The sequence below is a fragment of the Terrapene carolina genome, unplaced genomic scaffold, assembly GCF_002925995.2.
Source record: "Terrapene carolina triunguis isolate 2854851 unplaced genomic scaffold, T_m_triunguis-2.0 Scaffold96, whole genome shotgun sequence".
Lineage (NCBI taxonomy): Eukaryota > Metazoa > Chordata > Testudines > Emydidae > Terrapene > Terrapene triunguis.
In genome coordinates, this window is record NW_020664447.1 from 62,232,239 (window position 1) to 62,253,182 (window position 20,944).

The following is a 20,944-nucleotide window of genomic DNA, read 5'->3' on the forward strand; positions in this document are numbered from 1 at the left end:
AGCACTTGGAAGGGCGCTGTTTGGGCTGCTCTGCTCCTGAGCTACAGGTAATATGAAAACTAGAGCCAAGGTGAGTGACTCCAGTTTCCAAGTATTACGTTTTTCATTCATCACCAGCCTGAGTTTTGTCAGCATTGTGTGCCCCACCTTCCCTCCCAAGCCTCTCAGGGAATGTGCAGCTCTCTTCCTTCCTTCTGTATCCCTCCCCTCAGCATGAGCAGCTGAACAGCTTTTAGGTCTCAGAACAGAGCCTGGTATTTTTGTTGCCTGGGGTCAGAGCCTCACCCGAGCCACCCGGGGTTTCCACAGGAATAGCATTCAGTCTCACTGCAGAACACATCACAATGCAAACACAGGACACTGTAAGCTTGGGCCCTCTGGTGGTTCCCAATTTTAGACAAAGTTCTGAGCACCCTTGACTCCAAGTGAAATGAAAGTGCTCAGCATCTTCCAGGCTCGGACCCATATCAGGAAGTCACCATTTCAGTTCATTTGACAACAATGGGGCTTCTTTAACATTGGGTAAACAGCTTCTTCAAGCCAGGCCACAGCCAGGCATGTTTCAATGAAGCAGATAGCTTATTACACCAGTTGGCCTAACCCAAGGCTGCCCCATTCTTCTAATCAAGAAGGACTGGAGTCAGTCATTGCTTGAGTGGCCAGTATGGGGCGGGGGGGCTGCTGAGCAACATAAGGCACTTCCTCCTCTCTTCCCGGGGCTGGGAACTGTTAACTGTGCCCACCTGAAACTGATCCCGAAAACGGCCCTGACTACACAAAGATAATATAGCAGGGAAGGGGCGTTCCTAAGGCTTTCTCCAGCACTTCTTATTCAGGCAAAACACCCACTGAGTAGGGGAGGCTGATTATGACCAAAGATGCCCTCCATCCGCAGCGGGCCTGTAGCACCAAGCCAGACCCCAAGACTCCAGTTATAAGCAAACTGCTTTGTTTATAACATCACAAAAAGACCGAGCCTGATCCTGCAGCCGTTACTCCCCCGAGTAGCTCTATTGACTCCAGTGGCGTGAGTAAGGAACACTCAGGTGGATAAAGGTGGCCTACCTGAAGATCTAACACACACAACCCCCCTGCAGTTTCTACTGTCTGAATTTTGTACCTAGTCCTGCCCCAGCTGAAGTGCTGATGACAAAACCCCCTTCGTCAAGCAGGATACAGTGCTCCTTGCTTGAGCAAAAAACCTCAGCAGCCTCCTGGATCTCCCACCTGCTGGACTCCTTTTCCCCAAGCTTCAGGTTCTCAACAGCAGGCCACCTCCTATTCTGGAATCCAGGCAACTCAGTCCAAACAAGGGAAGTTGTCATGGCAATTGCTTAGTTACCAAATGTCCTGGTCAGAACCTTGCTGTTTGCCTAGGAGGCACCAGAGCCCAGACCCTTAAAGGGCCAGGACCACATCTCTCATCCCACAGCGAATGGGAGAAAATAATAGAGTCATGGGTATTTTTCGTAAAAGTCACAGACAGGTCATGGGCTTCCATGAATTTTTGTTTATTGCCCGTGACCTGTCTGTGACTTACTAAAAATAATGGGGTCGGGGGGGGGGGGGGCTGACTGAAACCCACGTGGGGGAAAGAGAGCCCAAGCCCCACTGCAGGAGGGGAGCAGGGTGCAGCACTCACCATCCACGGTGGCACCTCCTTGCCGCTCTCGATGCCCCTCGCTGCGGCAGCTCCTCACAGCTCCAGGTGCCCCCTGCCACCCTGGAGCTGAAGTGAAAAATGTCAAGGAGGTTTCTGAAAGTCACTGAATCCATGACTTCAGTGACCTCCGTGACAAACTTATTCATAGTCATAAGCTCCTCTGGAGGCAGGAAGTTCACTCCCACCACATCAAATTAACGTGAGTAGCCTGACAGTTCTGGGTGCAGCTATGCAACCCTGACACCTAGCGGTTAGGTTAGCATTGGCCATTCATGGTATGCGTACACTGCAATAAAACACCCCCAGGGTGGCCCATGGCAGCTGACTCAGGCTCACAAGGCTCGGGCTGTAGGGCTATAAAATTGCACTGTAGACGTTTGGGCTCCACCTGGAGCCTGGACTCTGGGACCCTCTCCCTCGTGGGTTCCCAGAGCCCAGGCTCCAGCCCAAGCCCAATTTACTCAGCAATTTTATAGCCCTACAGCCCAAACGCCCCCCCTCCATTCTGCCCTCCGCCCCCCAGCCTGAGTCAGCTGACACAGGCCAGCCACAGGTGTCTTATTACAGTGCAGATATACCCTCAGGCACTAAGCTCCTGTGAAAATTGATGCTAGGCAGGTGCTGGCAACCTTTTTGCACTGGTTTCCTGTGTTCTTCCCAGAGCAAAGTGGAGGGGTAAATTTGGTACAGTAATTCTTTGGGGGGGGGGGGGGGGGGAAGCTCTGTCTTAACATTTCTATGGTACTTTTAATTCCAAAAAGGCCAAAAGCATTTTACAAATTTCAAGTGAACTCTACGCAAGGATCACTTCATCCAGGGGATGGAGTGCAGCAGTTGTTTAAACAGCTACACAACAATATTACACAACCATTTAGGACAGGAAACAAAAAATGATCCTGCTCCCTACTGAAACTACCACATAGGGGAGGGGGAATTTAGGGAGAAAGAACAGAATGACCCCGGCTGGAATTTAATGAGGACACCACCCTACTGGTTTTGCAGAGTGCCATGAGATTTGTAATGACCTTACATCTCATCAAAAACCCATCACCTCCTAGCACCACTCTGAGGAAAAAGCACCCTAATCAATTACCAGCACCACTTCCTGCAGCTGGTAGGTCTCCCACCCCTATATGACCAGACTCAACTCTGCTTTGCTTGCAAGATCTGCCAGGATCAGAGCCCTGCCATCCCATGGTCAGACTTACTGTGCATGGCCCAACTGTGTGCTAAAGCCACCTGGCCCGCGCAGCAGGGTCCGGGTTCCTGGTTGTCTGGCATGGCGGGGTCCTGGCTGCCCGGCCACCCAGCCCTGCAGGGTCGGGTTCTGGGGTCAGGATTCCTGGGTTGGGGCCAGGGCCGGCTCCAGGCACCAGCGCAGCAACTTGGAGCTTGAAGCGGCCCTTGTAAGGGGGCGGCACGTCCGGGTCTTCAGCAGCGGGTCCCTCAGTCCCTCTCGGAGGGAAGGACCAGCCACAGAATTGCCGCCGAAGAATGAAGCGGCATAGTAGAGCAGCTGCCAAAGTGCCGCCGATCGTGACTTTTTTTTTTTCTTCGCCACTTGGGGCGGCAAAAAAGCTGGAGCCGGCCCTGGTTGGGGCTGCCTGCCTGCCTGGCCCTGCAGGGTCAGGGGTCTGCGGCTGCCTGCCAGCCCCGCACCCTGTTCCTGGTCCCACTCTGTGGATGGGTCTTTGGGCGGGAGGCACTGGGCACAGAAATCTGGGGAGGTTCGAGGTCGGGGCATGCTGTGGATCTCAACCTGCAGCCCAGGTAACACACTGTGGGCCACATATGCAGCCCACAATGATGAACAGGTTGAGAACCACTGAGATAGGGTCAGCCTGAGCCTGTCCCTTTTAACGGCCCATCCTGGCTCAGTCAGCTAGGCAACATTCATACCTATGTCTCTTAGGGTATGTCTACACTTACAATGCTACCCCCCGGCACACTATAGACACTATCTATGCCAACAGGAGGCTTTCTGGTATCAGCATAGGTAACCCACCTCCCTGAGAGGCGGCAGCTAGGCCCTGCTCTACACTACCTAATTCCTAGGGTAGACATAGCTACCGCCTCTCGGGGTGGGGGTGGAGTACCCATGCTGACGGGAAAAGCTGTCCCATCGGCATAGGTAGCATCTTCACAAAGTGGTACAGGGCGCAGCGCTATCAATGTAGACAAGCCCTAGGTCGACGAAGAATTCTTCCATCAATCTAGTGCTGTCTATGCTGGGGGTTAGGTTGGTACGGGTACGTCTCTCAGGGGTGTGGCTTTTTCACTCCCCTGACCAACGTAGCTACAGCAATGTCAGTTCCTAGTGTAGACCAACCCTTTGCCTGCTCTGAGAGCAAACAGTCCTTTTCCACCCACTAGGTAACAATGCAGCATATAGAGGAAACTGAGACATACATAGTGGTCAGAAAAATATTCCCCAAAATTCCCACTTCATCATACACTTAAGATCAGGGAGGCGCCCTGGAGCTGGACTCTGCCCTGAGACTGGCATGTGGCCGCTGTTGGCTCCAACAGATAAATAACCACCATTTTTGTGTGGCATTCGCAAGGCTGTGTGCTCCCCAGCAACACTCTCTGTTAGACACGCCGCTGCTGAGAACATCAAGGATGTGAGACTACAAGGTTGCCACCCTGGATAAACTTATCCTTTAAGGCAAAATTGCCCCACCAGTCACGTTTCTTGTGGCCCTGGAATACTCTGAGGTGCATCTCATGTGCACACTTCTCAAAAGACGGGGCAACCCCTCATGATCAGGACACAGGTTGACAGTAAACCACTAGGGAAGGAAGTAAATAGGAGCCACAAGGAGAGGCAGACACGCAGTTTTATTTAAGGAACAGAAAGCGAGGTCTGACACAATAAAGCTGGCAGGGAACCCCAGGGGAGAGTCACATTTCTACGGGGTGTAACAAAAACTTTCCCAATGTAAAGGCCAGGGAGAAGAGATTGTTCCAAGGGGCTCCGTGGGGCCAGCATCTTCAGCACTTGCTGGGAGGGAATTTCGACTCATTCTCTAACCAACCCAATGAGGGAGATGATGAGCTCCAGGCAGAACTCCCAGCTTCCCTTTGGGTGAAGGGGCAGGTCTTGAGATGGAGGGCTTTGTAGTGGGGATATGCAATCTGCAGAAGTTTAGCTGAAAGCTTCCTTTCTGAATCAGAGAAACAGGAAGGTTGGGGTTTTAAGGGGCAAGAAGTCTTTCCCTACCCATCTCGCTCATAGAGGCAGGGAGAACACAGCCCAGTCTGCGGTTCCTGCATCTTCACTTCTGACACGGCCATCATTGCCCCAGTCTTAGCAGCTGGTATGGCAAGGGAACGGGTCACCTCTAACCTTAGGAGAGATCTTTTCTGGGTAATTGTCTTGTTCCTCTCACCTGAACGAGTCCTGATCCTGCACAAATTTGAAGTAGCTGCTGCTTTGCCTGACTTTACTTCCCTCTGTACACTGAAGCCATGCCCACCTCATGGCCTAGCCCATTACAGAGCATTGACTCCAGTTGGTCAGTGTCTTGTCCCACTAGCCAGATAGCTGGGTTTGCCTTATGTCAGCCTGGATGCCGCTCTGTCCCAGGAGCCACTGGCACTGACTGGCAATATCAGACAAACCACCAAGACTGGAAACGGAACTTGCTCTATTGGCACGGAGGCTGGCTCCATAGTTTCCTCTCTCATTGGCATGGCAATGGCAAATTGGGCTGGTTCTGAGGTGGGTAGACACCTCAATTCTTCCATCGGATTTGCTGAAAGAGAAGCACAACAGGACATGGCTCGTATCAGTGCTGATCGGAGCTCACCCCCGGGCATATTCCTGAGGGATCTATCTGCCTCACTGGAAGGGAGAACCCTGTCAGGGAATTCAGCCCACACTCGGGTGATGCTGCAGCAAATGACAAGGTGGGCAGGTTTATAAACTGATGTGCCTGGAAAGCTTTGAGGTTTAAGTCAATGAAAACAGTCGGACGTTCCCCTGCAGCATGAGGAATCCAAATCCAGCAGCCCTGGGCTAGCGGCTGGGATCAGCAACAAAAACCAACTAAAGTCAGAAAGCGCAAACTGACCAGGCTACAGAATAGCAGCCGTGTTAGTCCGCAAAAAGAACAGGAGTACTTGTGAGTCAAATGTAGGGAGCAGACAAGCAGCAATAAAGGCAAGTGCTAAAGATCATCACCACAATATACGGAACCTCACAATCCCCTAGGAGGTGGGTCAGGATTACTTGCATGATACAGATGGAGAAGCCAAGGCATGAAGGAAAGGCACAAGGCCATGCAGCAAGCCAGGATTCCGAGTCAGACATTCCTGACTTGCAGTCTCCTGTCAGACTATGACTCACTATAAGCTTGTAATACAATTGGGCCTAATAGGAGAAGTCAAACAGAACACCAAACCCAGAGGTAAAAAACCCTTTGATCCCAAGAGGCCCAGAGCAGTCACCTAGCAGGTTGTGTCCAGAATGGACCACCAAAAAGGAGCCAAGTACCACTTGTTATTGCTCGTCACATGCTAAGACTGTAAGCTCTCTGGGGCAGGGACTATCTTTCACACCTGTGACACTAGTCCTAGCACAATGCTTTGAGCCTCTTTTCGCTATCGCAAACAGAAATCAACTCTTCGGTGTGGGGACTCAGCACTGAGCAGTTGCTATTTCTCCCTTTCCCAGCACCAGCTCTTCTCCTCCAGAGACTCTGCATAGATCCCCCTTTCCTGTGTCTAACTGGAACCTCCACCTGGACTAGCATCCTCCCAGAGGGAGGATGTGGGGACACAGGGCAGCAACCCCAGTGCCACACACCAAACAAACCCACTCCTGTCTCTGACTAGTGTCTACAGAAGAGAGCACCACAGGGCTAGCTCTGGGTGTATGTGGGCGAGCAGTCACTCTTTACCAAGTTGCTGAGGATGCTGTCTATCTTGTCCTCTTCTGCAGAGCCCCGCTCCACCTTACACCTGTATGCCATCAGCTGGTGTCGATCCTTCAGGTCTCTGTATGTCTAGTTAAACAGCAAAACCAGAGCTAAGGGAAGCAACCTCCTTTATTGGGCAGCATCCCTCTGTTCAGTTGAGGAATAACCCTCCAATCCCCCCAAAACCTTGGCCACATGCTGATTTCCCCAAAGACTCATCGCTGTGCAGCAGGATCCATCACAGCCCTGGGGGAAAAATCACAAACCTTATGGGATGTCCCAATGGAAGATTGGGCCTTCACCTCAAACCTTTGGGAAAGGCCCCCTCCAGGAAGGAGAGGCTCAAGTTGTTACTGCACCGACTTTTCACTCCTGATGACGGAAGCTCACGTCCTGCTGTAGAGCAAATTCCAAGCCTCAAGCCACTCCCAAACTGACAACCATCTCTGAATTGTGTCATTCAGCACAACTGCATCTCTACAGCAGAGGAGCTCAGGTGGGAATAGCAGGGGGTGCTGCAGGCTGGGATTGTGAGGCCCCAGCAGAGCTGCTGGAGGTCGGGGGGTAGAGGGAGTGTGAGTAAGGCTCACTTGGCTTTAGCTGGTTCTGGAAGCACCAGCTGACACTAAAATACAGGGAAAGTAAACTCAGAGGTAAATGAGATGGGCACATGACAACAAGACAAGGGAGTTGTGGGAGAGCCTGCCCCCAGCCAGGTGTGTCGGGGGGGGGGGGAAAGGGAGGAGAGGGAGGATGTAGACCTCCCCCCTTGTACAGCAAGGACTCACATCAATAACAACGTCATGGCACTTATATTTCATGGCAAGGTTCAACCGTGTCTCAACGTCTTCCACCAGGCGCACGTACTCCTGCAGCACCTGGATGAGAAGGCAGGAGGCATCAGCAGAGCTCACTTCCCCATAGTCACCCCTACTTCCCCAAAACACCCCTGCTCCAGCCAACTAGTCTCTTACAGAAGGTCACCACACAGGAGGCTCCAGGGGTAGTGAACCCAGCCCCTCCTCAAGGGCCCTGCCAACCCAGGGGGCAATTCCTACACTACCCCAACTCAAGGGGATCAGTTGAACCCTTGCCCAAATGAAGCATCTAGAAACCGAATGTAGGGAACAATCTATTTGATGGCCTGGATCATGTAGGGGGCTTTGCCATCCATGATCTGATCCCATAGACACCTCAGAGCCTGCTGCTGTCCATCTCCCTTAGCTGCATCTACCTCCCTCGGGTTCTCACCCCTACGATGTTCCTTCCAGGCACATGTACATAACATCTATATCCCTATGGGACTCTGTTGGCACAAAGAGGAACTTCACATGGGGAAGTCCTTCACCATCCCCAGCTATGGAAGCCAGGCAACAACCACATGGGGTCAATGCCCCTCTCTGGGCTGTAAGCAAATTCACGTGTGGGACCAGGAAGAAATAAACAGTCCCTCCCCAGGTGCACTATAAGGTATAGGTAACAGCCACTGCTGGCGGCATGTTAGCAAGCTAGGTGACCTAGTGATCTGAGTCAGTGCAACAGGATTGCAGACCGAATGGCCCAAAGGTCTGATCCAGTGTGGCAGGACACCAGACTGGATGGTGTGTTCTGACAAGGCACTTCCTTTGCTCACCTGCACGGGGGCGCTGTTCCGCTGCAAGATCTCCACCACACGATGGAAGCCAATGGGAGCTCTCTTCTTGGTGTAACCCAGCCAATTCTGAAACCACAGCCCAAACTCATAGCACTCATCTTTTCAAAAGGGACGTCCAATGCAAGATTCCCAGAGGGTGGGGAATTGGGGGACAGGGCTGTTAGTAGATTTGGGTGTGGGGCAGAGGAGCCGCTGGATTGCTCCTCCTCCTCCCTACCCTCTCCATAGCCTCCAGAGGGCAGTGGTAATCTGCCTCTGGCTGAGGATGCTGCTCTTTCCTGCCAGACCCTAGTTCCACGGTCAGCAGCGTCCCATGTCTGGAGGCTGGGTTTACAACGCATGTGAATCCCATGCAGCTGAGCCTCAAAGGCAGCCTCCTTCTCTGGCTGAGCTGGTAGAAGCTGTACTAAGTCCATTGCAGCTTCTTGAGACAGGGAAACCTGCTCTCTGAGCAACTCAGTCTGGACCCCACAGCATGGATGGGCCAGGCCCAGAGCTAACAAGCAATGGCTCTCCAGATAAACCCCAGAGCAGGCCAGACAAGTCACAGTGCTGGAGCAGGGCCTGCAGGATACTTCAGGCCCAGAGCAGCTCAGGAGACAGACAGCTCACCGTCCTCTAACCAGATGGAAACAGACAGACGTAGCCAGGAAACAGCAAGTGTTTGGACCCACCCCCCAGAAAGGTTTTGCCACTCACCTTGGTGGTGAACAAGGCATCCACATCATGCCAAGCTCGCAGCTTGGCACGGGCAGCCAGGGCTGTCAGCACATACTGTTTGTCTGGAATCTGCAAGGCACAGACACTGAATGCTGAGGGTGAGAGCACAGACTGGGGTGAGAGAGCAGGCAGCACCATCCACTCAGCAGGCACCAAGCCAGCTGCTGGGAGGGGAGGGATGGTGCAATCCAAGCCTGAGCCCGGTAGCACAGTAGTACATGCAGGGTCACACAAAGGATCTGCAACTGCTACTGAGGCAGGGTTACATGGCTCAGGCCACCAGCATGGCCCACCCCATTCCACACTGACTCCAGCGAGAGCACCATGGTCCTGGAACACATGGAGGGGGCTCCCAACAGGGCTGGTGCAACAGGGTGAGGCTGGCAATGGACTGGCAGTGAGGAGGGCCCATTTTCCCCTTCCAAGCCATGAGAAGTAAGACAGGGCCACCCTTAGGCCGAGCACCAAAGCCAGCTAAGGGTCAGGGGAGCTCACCCCAGTTAAGGGAAAGGCCTCACAGAGCTTGGGGTTCAAATCCAGGGGTAAGGGTTCCTGTAACCTGGGATCCCAGCAGCACCTCACACCCCAAGTTCCCCACAGAACTTCCAGCAGGCTCTTGAAACCAAGCTTCCTCCCTTGTCCCCCAGGAGGGTCTGGCTTCCAGCCCAGCCCAAAGCAAAGGTCTCCACAGAGCTTGCCCCTTATCTAACAGCTGGATCTAATCCCACTCCCCTTCTATCTAGAGAGAAACCCTTTCTCTGCTGAGCCAGCAATCCCTACTTCTGACAGGACTCAGCCTCTCAATTTCCTTCTTCCCAGGCACCCCAGCTCTGTTGCCTGCATTTTTATTGATGCTGTCACAGAAACCCACCTCCCACCAAGAATGAGACACCAGTCAGATTTCACTCCCTACCTTAAAGGTTTTCTTCAGGTTGATCGGGCTGCTGAATGTCCCCTGAAGAGAGAGCGAGGGTAATGCTCAGCCTTTTCAGATCATGGGCCCCCTGCCCCTTATGGTAGGTCTACACTGCAGACGGGAACGAGTCTCCCAGCCCAGGCAGGCAGACTCACGCTAGTAAGGCTCAAGCTAGTGCACTAAAAACAGCAACATGGATGTTCCAGCTCAGGCGTTGAAGCCTAGGGGGTCAAGTGGGCTTCGGAGCCCGAACTTCCACCCAAGCCAGAACGTCCACACTGCTATTTTTAGTGGACTAGTTTGAGCCCAACTAGAGTGAGTCTGTCTACCTAGGTTAGGAGACTCGCTCCCAGCTGCAATATAGACCACCCTGACAGACCCGGAACTCCTGCTTGCCAGGGCTCTATACATTACCAAGGCTGCTAATGCTAGCTTGGGAAATGGAGGTTCCAAAGGAAGCGACTCTCCCATCTCCTCCTCTGCTATCTGGGGCTGGGTCTCCCATGCCTCTAGTCTAGAGCGCTCACACACACACATACTTCAAAGACCAATGTCCCACATTTGGGCCTGAAAAGGTTAGAAGCCAAGTTAATCCCTTGGACGCTGGATCCAGTAGCTGCCTCTGAAACAGTGCAAGGTAGCTGCTTTTTCTGAGGTGCCAATTCTTCTGTGATGGCTGCCGTACCAGGCAAAATGCCCCTCTCTAATGCTGTCCCCACACTTCTTATGGCTCCCTGAAGTGCCAGAATTCCATAAAGTGTGGGGACCATTCTGGAAGGTTAGGGGAACTCTCTCTGGAGATTGGGGGGGAGGGGCGCGGGGTGTGTGTGTCATCCTCTTTCTTTACCAGTGTGCCAACTTTATGAGCCGAGCAGTGTGGCCGAGTGGCACTGGACTGGGACTCAAGAGATATGAGTTCTAGTCCTGGCTGCCCACTGATCTGCTGGGGGACATTGAATGAGTCACTGCACCTCTCCATGCCTCATTTTTCCATCTGTAAAACAGGGGTAGTGACACTAAACTCCCTTGTAAAGTGTTTTAAGATCTACTGATGGGAAGTGCGAGGTAAGAGCTGGGCATTATCATTATTTAGTGACCCATACCAAGGGTTTTGGCACTGAATTCCAGCCCCCTGCTTATCCCGCTGTTGCACCCACCTCGGCCTCTGTGTAGTGGTAGAAGCAGGAGTAGAATAGCGTGGTCACCAGTGGCATGTTAAGGATAGAGGCCTTTCGTGGGTATTTCCGAAATATCTCAGACTGCCCAGCGGCCTCCAGATGCCGGTCGTTTGCCTAGAGAAGTAGGATGAGAGACACTGCATGGAAACCAGGCCAGCCACAGTTTGCTCACCCACTTCTCAGAGGATGAGGGTTGTCTGGCCCAGTTGCCATGGGACAGGCCTGATTTCAACAGGACCATCTGTGACATTGATAGACCAGGTGCCAGCTCTTACCAAGGCTGTAGGTGTCAGCTGAGCACTGACAAATTCATAGATGGAAACCAGACCAGCTCACCTGTATGTTAGCATTGCTCAAGATAGGTGTTAGAGTTGTAAGGATGTGCTTAGTATTTAGACTCTATAAAATCCTTGTAAGTTGCTGCATGCATTAATCTTATTCATAATGTCTGAACCCCGTGCTATAAGGTAATATGCAAGTTTTGCTTTATAACTGTAAAAATGTCTGCTCTGAACTTGTGAACTCAGGCAGGAGGACTGTTTCCCCCACCCATCAAGAAGGACTATCAAAACTAAGTGGGCCACTGCGAAACATCACAATACAAAGACTGGTTGATGGTGCTCTTACACCCATAAGTTGCTACATGCTAGAAAGCTCATCCCATCAGCTTGAATTCTGGAAGGAGGAAATAAACGACAGCTGACATGAAAAATTCTTCATACTCTCTGCTGTTTGGACTCTCACAGGGCTGGAGTTAGGAAAAAGCAGAGATCCCCAGGGTCAACCTGAGTTAGCCCTAGAAGACATTCACTGTGCTGACAGATTACTATCTCTCTGTCACCTTTTGGAACCACAGACTAACTCATTTGTGTATATATGCTGCCTGCTTTAACCTGTAAATAACTCACTTCTTTTTCCTAGTTAATAAATCCTTAGTTAGTTTATTGTAGGATTGGCTACAAGCGTTGTCTTTGGTGTGAGATCTGGCATCAGTGACTGGTCTCTTGGGACTGGGAGCAACCTGAATCTTTTGTGATCTTTGATGTAAGGAACCATTTATCATTTCATCCAGCTTCTCTGGGTGGCAAGATAGACTGGAGTGTCCAAGGAGACTGTCTAACTCCATGCAAGACTATTACAGTGCTGCAGGAGTTTGCATTTATTGCTGGGTGAGTGAAATCTAGTTATACAAGTTTGGGGTGTCTGTCCTGAGGCTGGGATTCATGGTCGTGAGCCACTCCGGACAGTGTGACACCATCTTAATATGCTGCACAGCTCTGAAGCAAATGCCCTGCATGTACCATCAGCACATGATGATATCTGACTCTCAGTGGGACAGCTTGGTGTAGTTGTCTACCAGCAAAGCTTGGATATGGAGTCATATTAGATCCAGGAGGTCGCAAGCCAGTCAGCTACAGCATCTAGAAACTTCTTATTCCTCCCAGAAGGGGAACCTTGGCATTAGAACAGGCCGGTCCGAGCCAGAGGCAGATGGAGAGCTCTGTGACACCTCTATGGCCAAAGGAGAGAGGCCCTTACCTCAATGATGATCTGTCTCTCCAGGAGCGTATAATGGTCTTGAACATGAACGGCATCTTCAGATGAAAATGGCAGCCTGGCCAGCAGCAAAGAGATGAGGACAGTCATCATCAGCATCTCTTCCCAGTACACAAGGCCTGGAGGGGCTCTCTCTTCCCTACTTTACCTTACCTAAGTGTGCCCGGGGGATGCACTCCCCATGTTCTTGCTCCCTATATTTATGGTGAGTCAGAATGGCATCCCTCTTTGGCCTCACCCACCCAAATGCTCTGGGAGTGGCAGTGAGTTCTCAAGCTCTCACCTTCCCAGATCACTGCCTGCTCTCTCACATGGAGGCCATCTACGAAGAGAGCCCAATCAGAGGGGGAAATCTTCTGGATTTCAAGGAGCGGTAGGTGGGAGAAGGGAGCTCAGAACAATGCTAGTGATACCCACCAGAGACTAACATTTCACCTTGGCACCCCCGGTCGCATCCCCACCCACGGGGTCAATGATCAGAAACTCCCCAAGGTGTCTTTGCCCTCCAATCAGCAGAAAATATTTCGGGGTACTGATCACCACAGGCTGTTCATAATCACCCTGTGTTGTTCCTCAAACCCCCGCTCAGTGATGAAAGAGAGACCACTGTCCCTTTAATCCTGTGCATCACAACACTCTACTGCAGAGGTAGTCAATAGGCGGACCAAGGGCCAAATCCAAACCACCAGACACTTTTGAACGGACCCAAAAAAATTTATTTACTTTTTTTTAAATTATTATTTTCTCTGGAGTCTGGACTTTGACTATACCTTGACCAAGAAATTTGGACCTTGACAAAAAGTAGACTACCCTTGCTCTACTGGTTCCAGCAGGCTGCACTTCTTATTCCACTCTCCAGGAGGTGCTCACACCCCACCAGTCCCCCACCTTCCCTGCTCACCTGATGCAGCCTTTAAGAAATTCTCTTCGTTTCTCTGCATCCTGGATGCTCAAGTGCTCCCGGTACTGGGACAGCTGGAGGGGGCAGAAAGAAAACAGGAGCTGTTCAAAAGGGAATGGGCTCAGGAGATCTGGAATGTCACCTTCCAACAAAACATGAACTTAAGCCCTGCCCACTGACCACACCTGCCTAATGGCTACCCACTCCCAGTCCCCAGGCTCTTGTCACAACAGCATCCTTTGTTGGGAGGAGGAGGGGGATGTGCGAGGGGTCTGATCGCAGCATCTCTGAGAAGTCTCTCTCACCTCGTAAAAGCTACACAAGAGAAGGACCTGCCACGATTGGGAATACTCACAGCAACCTCCTCGGTCCTGTCCAGGAATCTGCAAAGGGAAACAAAGCATTACCCCTGCTCAGTACCCTCCACTCTGGGTCCAACCACAGGCAGTGTGTTCAGCCCAGCCATGATGCCGGGTGGGGAGCCTCACCTGAGCAGGTCCAGGAGTAGCTTCTGCTCCCCTGTCTCTTTGAGGAAATGGATTAGATGGCGCAAGGCCACCTGTCGCACCTCCAGCTCTTGGAACAGGATCTCTAGGTGGGGAGAAACAGGCAGCCTGTCAGCACTGAGGAGCCATGAGAAGGTGTGAGCTGGCCAGCCTGGGCTGTTCCAGCATGGATGGCGCTGCTAGCTTCTGGAAGAAAACTAAAGGATTCTGCAAACCCCCCTCTCCAGAGCACAGTCCAACCTCTAGTGACCAGGGGTTAGGAAAGGAACCCAATTCCACCTGTTTAATGGCCAAGTACTCTGTGGCGCATGGTCATATCCCGTACAGGTTCATTCTCATTCATCCCCACCCCAACCTCTGCCCTCTCCTAACAGGGTCCCAGGTACTCATACAGTCTCTCTGGGTCTTCATAGCCAGCACCAACCCCGTCCCTTTATGCTCACTGGATCCAAGGTGCATCTCTCTCAATGAGACACCTAGCTCGGTTAAGCAGCACCTAAAAAAAGAGTGATCCCAACCCTTCTCTCCCTTTAACTTGCAGCAAGTGAGAGAATCTGGCCACACTCCCCTTAACTGAGAAACACAATCCTGCACAGACGCCACTGGCCCTAGCCACCTCCCAGCCACATTTACCTCTCTTCAGCGTCCTCTTCAAGAATATTAGAATCTGCAAGCAAAAGAGACATCCCTCAGATGAGCAGATGAACCCTCACTAGCATCTGGACAGGCAGAGACACCAGGGGAGGCCCACTCAGCCACAGACATCTCAGCTCCAGCCTTCACGCAAGGCTTGATCAGTGTTTTGTATTGAGCAATGCTGGTGTCTTCCATACTGCGTAGGCCAAACACAGGCCTGGGGGAGCCTGCAAGCTGATTTTGCATGCCTGCAAGCTGACACTCACTGGTTTGAAGAGAAGGTCTGCTGACTTTTCTATAGCTTAGATAAGCAATGCTTCAATTCTACAACTAGGGCATTTCCCTCGCGTCCCTTCTGAAGGACCCCAGAGAGCTTTCCTAGCAGCATACATACAGGGATCACCTCACCCACCTCGCTGTAGTGAGAGGGATCACACTGTCCAGCACGTGGCTCATTTGCTGCACAATGCTCTGGGAGGCCAAGAGCCCGGGACAAACCTCTACCCTTATGAGCAGCTCCCTGGAATATTCAGTGCAGTGTGCAGGGACCTGAGCTTTCCACATCTCACCCCAAAGTCCTGCACACAGGCAGCGACAGGGAACCTGATCCATCGGGCACAGGAGGTGGAGAAGGAGCTGATTGCTGGGATTCCAACCAGAGGTTCCAGAGAAGCATGTGACTTTCAACCAGAGGCTGAGAACATGGAGTTTCCCAGACCTCAGACTTGGCCCTTTTAGGTAACACGCTGATTTTAATTCAAAGCATCAGCAGCGTTCAGGGGCTAAATGGCTGTGCAGATACACAGACCCTTTAAGGGACCATCCTGGCCACCACCCACCCAACCCTATACTGCCAGAGGAGGACTCACAGCTGTAATGACATTCCCATCATGCACCGCAACAGCTTCATCCAGGAGCATCAGCTTCTCCCGCAGGGAACGGAACCTCTCCAGTGAGCAGATCTGGGATATCATTGGAGACAAGGAAACACTGCATCAGCCAGGTGCCTGGAATCCAACCAAGATACAGGGAGCTAACCCTCCCTCTAATTTTGAATGATTCAGCAACATGAATCACTCCTCTTCAGAAAATTTCTCATTCCTTCTGAGCCCAGGGCTGTAAGCAGGTCTCCCACTGAAGGGGTTTTGCAGGATCAGGCCCTGTAACTATACAGCCTGGGGGCAGCATGGTGCATGCATTTCTCCCCAAAACACCCTGCAACCTGCAAACCACCAGAACTCATCAGAGCAGAAGGGCCCTGGTCTCTGGGATCCTCTGAAGCCGATCAGCAGACTGGAACTGCAAGAATCTGCCTCTTACTTGGCTCCCTTTAGCCCAGAGCTGCTCTTCCCCCACCACGCCTTAGCCTTGGAGCTACCATTTCCCTTAGTGGAGATGGAAGCAAAGCCCTTCACCAACTGGTAAGAAGGGATAGTTACAACCTTAGCGAAGGGGCAACAGCAGTTGGGTGGTTACTTCTGCATACACCACCTTTTCCTCCACAGGACTCATCTGCTCATCACCAAGGTCCCAACTCCACTGCACCAAGGACAACTCCCACTTTCCCTGCCCCTACCTCTGATTGCCACCAACTATGAAGAGAGCCAGAGCCCTAAAGTTGACCCCACGGGTGCTTTTTCATAACACCAGTTCCAGAAGGGTCAGCAGCACTGCAGATGACCTCCTGCCATGGGAGAAGCCTCCAGGGTCTAACAGACACAAAGGCTCTAGCAGTGGCCCAATGAGTGCCACCTGTCACCTATTCCTGACTCTAATGGTATCTCAGTGCTTCCCTTCGGCTTTTGCTCCTCCACTTGGCAAAGCCATAGGTGGGCACAGAGCTTTGGACAGTTGTGCCCGCTATGGCTATGCAATCAAGTAATGGAGCTGCCCAGTTCCCCTGCCCAGTCCCACAATACAGAGGTGCAAACAGGAGGCTGCCTGAGAGCACCAATATGACACTCTATACCTTGGGGGAGCACCCTGTAACCCCCATATTCCTCATTTATATATAATTGTGATATTGCATATAAAGCATGCCATGTGAGGTATCAGGGGAAAGGTTATGATCTGCCAAAAGCAGTTGTTCTAGCTAAATATGTATACCTCGGGGGAACACCCTGTAACCCCATAACCCCTCGCCCTGTAGCCCCCATATCTAAATATGTATACCTCGGGGGAGTGCCCTGTAACCCCCATATTCCTCATTTATATATAATTGTGATATTGCATATAGTGAAGACACGATAAATCGGCCACCGAGCATTCTCCCGTCGACTCCGGTACTCCACCAGAGCGAGAAGCGTACACGGAGTCAACAGGGGAGCGTCAGCAGTCGACTTACCGCAGTGAAGACACCACAGTAAGTAGCTCTAAGTACGTCGACTTCAGCTACGCTATTTTCGTAGCTGAAGTTGCATAACTTAGACGGATTGGCTCGCCGCTCGCCCCCCACCAGTGTAGACCAGGCCTCAGTAATGCCCACCAGACATGCCTCCAAGCACATGGACAAAGGGTATAAAACAGAACACAGTGGCCTCAGGCTTGGCCTTTTCTCCTTTCCCCACCTATTCTGCAAGCAACAAGGACACTCAGAAGACTGAAGACTCCAATAGAGGAGACTGGCCCAGGTTTCAAGGGTGAAACCTGTGTACTATGAACTGCAATATACAGTGATCTGAGAAAAACTGCTTAGTCTAGACGTTGCCCAGTCTAATAGGATTGAGAGTTTAGATAGTGTGCTTGTATTTTATTTTGGTAACTAACTCTGACTTTTTGCCTATCACTTAAAAATCTATCTTTTGTAGTCAATAAACTTGCTTTACTCTTTATCTTTACCAGTGAGTTTGCCTGAAGCATTTGGTCAATCTGCTCAGGTTTACAAAGGCTGGTGTATATCCACTTTCCATTGATGAAGTGGTGAACCAATTAATAAACTTGCACTGCTCGTCTTGAGCAGTGCAAGACGGTATATTCCTGACGTACAAGGCTGGGAGCTTGGGGCTACTGGGCTGGTGCCTGTCTCTGTGTGATTCATGACTGGCTCTGGGAACATTCATACAATCTAGCTGGGTGTAGGGTTGCACATGCGGTTGTGCTGAGTGATGACAGTGCCTGGAGGGGTTTTCTGCTTGTCACTAGCAAAGCAGCGACAGCCCAGGCTGGAGAGTTAAGGGGGCACAGCGGTCCCACGGTCCCAGGCTGCACCTCGGGGATTCCGTCACAACCAAGGCTCCCCTCTTGCAAGCAGATGGAAAAGGAATGTCTTTACCTTGCCCCTCTGCATTCGTCTGACTGTATCCTTGGGACTCCAGTCGCTGGTGTAATCCTGCAACAGAAGACATAAGCAGCTTATCTTCCCAAGATGCTGAGGGGCCAAGCTATCCCAGTGTTTGCTGTGCAGCTCCTCCCACCTCCCACTCAAAGCTGGGACTGATGAAATAACTTGTCACACAGTTCACAGCAGCTAGAAGGGTTTCCCAGTAGGCTTTGCAATAAACTAGAGCAGTAGAGTTCTGATGTGACTGAATTGGCCTGAGTAAGGAGGTTCCAGAGTCTTGTCACTTTCCTAGAACCTTTATGGGGGAGGAGGCAGGTTGATCTGTTTACTGGCTGGTACCACTGGTGCCAGCGCAAGCCAAGAGACTCTGAAGTTCAGTGCCCAGAATGCCACCAGGCTACCATTTATGTGCAAACTTTTACTGCTGGTGAAAGGGGCCAATCACACCTGCAGAGACAGAGGTCTCTTGTTTATCCACACGATAGCTACAGCCCAGGTACTGTGCAGGAGAGCTTGCTCTCACACTACCCTAACATGCCTGACCCCTAACCTCATTGAGTTCCCTCAAAAGCCCACAGCAGGGTTCAGTCTCTATGGCCCATTCAGTCCTTAGCTCCTCTGCTGAAACTACCTAAGAGGGTGACAGCTGGAGTGGTTTTGGGGATAGGACACATTCCCACAGAGCCTCAGGTGGCAATGACTTTTGCTCAGGCCCTACCTACGGCAGACTGGATACAGCCAGAGGCCAAAAGGAGAACAGGGTGTCTATTTATTGCCTTGGACAAAGACTATCACTGCATCCACATGGGAGGTGCATCTTAGAATGGACTCCCACCCCAGGGACCTTAAACCCCAAGTATTGGGGGGAACAGTTTGCCCCCATAAAGACAACCGATTTGAGAGACCGTGAATTGGTAGGGTAAGGATTCAGTTACATCTTCCCATTCCCATTCCACCCTCAGACAGGCTTCTTCAGGTGAGCCTTCCACGGCACCACAGGGCACCCAAAGCCAACAGCCTCAGGTTAGTGCCTGGGGACAGGCAAAGGAAAGGGACTCAAATGAGGAGGTAAAAGGGACCAGGCTAGTGTCACTGCCCCATCCTGAGTGAGAGGCAGTGACTGAACAATGGGCAGCAATGGGGAAAAGTACATGGGATTTTAAAATTCCCTGACATCTCATCAAATCATACAGGCCAGAGAAGGAAGTGCCTTTTAGGTTCCACCCGGCCCCTCCCTCTAATATGCCAATGCAGGACTGGGCCCTGCTGTACTGTTCTAGGGCCTTGCACAGTCTATGGTAAATGTCCCAAGCATCAGGGTTTCCACTGAGACAGCTCCTCCGCCTGATCCAGATCACTGTCCGGAAGTTGGTCCTGGAAGTCAGAAGAAACTTTCCCTACCTTTGTTTCATCCCATAGCTATTATTTCCCCCTTTATTATGCTAGATTATTCCTCCCCCACCTACTTAATGATCTCTGTGGGGGGCAGTGACAGAGAAGGAAGGGACACTTTCCATACAGAATGTTTATCTCAGCAGCATCCCTTAAGGAAGTGTGTGTGTAAAGAAAAGCAGCGTATTCAGGAGGAGAACAGCACCACCACGGGGCAGGGTGTTATTCCTGAGTGAGGTGTCCTGCGGCTCTGAGAGTAGCACTCTTGATTGGGAGTCAAAAGGCTGTCAGTTCCAGTCTCACAGCAGGAATGAAGCCATTGCCAATGCTGGGGCTGCACTGTTGGTAGGGAAGAGGCTTTCAGGCAAAGCATTAACAAGTGTTCCCATCTCTGCAGGGCTACTCAGTAGGAAGAGGGAGAACTCCCGTGTCTCCACCAACACGTTCACCGTTAGTGGAAAAAGATGTGATGTCTGAGGCTCTACATGAGTTATTGCTGAAGAGACTCCTGCGGGCTGGAACTGGGATTGTACATCTCACCTTCACCGTCTCAGTTCCTGCACTGCTCTCTGCTAGCTAAAACGGGGACTGGTCACTCACCCCCTCCACCCCATGTGACCTTGGCAGTCCATTGTTCTGACCCTGGGATTGTGAATGTGAGCCACCCACCTTGTATTCCGCCTTTGGTCTGCGCAGCTCTGGAGCGTAGCTTTTAACTCCTGTGTCAGAGAGAGCTGTGAAGGGGAAGGCAACACACTGAGTAGCGCGTCTGAGATCCCGATTCACATCAACCTTCCCATATTTCCCCTGGTCTAAGCTTCCCCCCAGCACAAGTTTCTTTGTTAAAAGAACAGACTGAGTAGCAAACCCTGGGCCAGCCCCGTGGACTGAGAGGAGCCCATATGTCCAAGGACTGGGCACAGAGCTGCAGTGAACCAGAATGTGAGAAAGTCTGGCTAGAGGCCCCTTCCAACCCACAGGAGGCGCTATTCAGGGAGGTTATTTTCTATCAAAGAGGCAGCATATTTAGCGATTAGAGTGTGGGAATAAGTCAGGAGATACTAGTCTATTTCTGACCCTTCTACTGATTTGCTGGGGGACTTTGGGCAAGTCTGTGCCTTAGTTTCCTCATCTGTAACACGGGCAAGATATAGTGACCCAACTTTCCAAAGGGCTTTGAACTTGGGGCGAAAATCCCCTACGTAAGTGTCAAGTCTTATCCGTCCCTTCCCCCACCCTGCTCAGAAAGGAATAAAAACCGCTCTCTTACCATCTGAAAGGGACTGAAAACTCCCAAGTTTGTTTCTTCCTAAAAGAATCAAACAGGCAACAGTGAGAGATTTTCAGCTGGCTTTCCCCAGGCAGCACCTCTCACCGAAGGAACAGAGAACTACACTCCAAGTGGGCATTGCAGGCTAACTATTAGACAGGGCCAGCCTATGGGAAACGAATGGGGAGGTCTCAGGCATTTCCTACTGGACATCTGTCCATATCACACAACAAAACTGGCACTAACTGACCCCTTGCTGCCACGGGGCCAAGGGCTGAGAGGGTTATGGAGCTTGAACTCCTTCTCACCCCTGGAGGGGTCCACTACAGATCACTGAGCCACTCTGGGG

At 51.6% G+C, this 20,944-nt stretch overlaps 1 protein-coding gene across 1 annotated transcript in view; it reads right to left on the minus strand.

Moving 5' to 3' along the window:
* Positions 1-4,489: 4,489 nt before the first annotated feature.
* Positions 4,490-20,944, minus strand: part of VIPAS39 (VPS33B interacting protein, apical-basolateral polarity regulator, spe-39 homolog) — a 20,531-nt gene continuing 4,076 nt past the window's right edge. The window contains exons 4-19 of the mRNA XM_026651473.2: positions 20,596-20,630; positions 19,995-20,059; positions 17,925-17,981; positions 15,523-15,615; positions 14,651-14,684; positions 14,000-14,102; positions 13,867-13,894; positions 13,512-13,585; positions 12,593-12,668; positions 11,033-11,167; positions 9,873-9,914; positions 8,939-9,028; positions 8,219-8,305; positions 7,374-7,463; positions 6,568-6,672; positions 4,490-5,421 (exon numbers count right to left, since the gene is read on the minus strand). Of these exons, the coding sequence (XP_026507258.1) occupies positions 5,401-5,421; positions 6,568-6,672; positions 7,374-7,463; positions 8,219-8,305; positions 8,939-9,028; positions 9,873-9,914; positions 11,033-11,167; positions 12,593-12,668; positions 13,512-13,585; positions 13,867-13,894; positions 14,000-14,102; positions 14,651-14,684; positions 15,523-15,615; positions 17,925-17,981; positions 19,995-20,059; positions 20,596-20,630 (1,135 nt within the window). The 3' untranslated portion in view covers positions 4,490-5,400. The remainder of the gene's footprint in view (positions 5,422-6,567; positions 6,673-7,373; positions 7,464-8,218; positions 8,306-8,938; positions 9,029-9,872; positions 9,915-11,032; positions 11,168-12,592; positions 12,669-13,511; positions 13,586-13,866; positions 13,895-13,999; positions 14,103-14,650; positions 14,685-15,522; positions 15,616-17,924; positions 17,982-19,994; positions 20,060-20,595; positions 20,631-20,944) is intronic.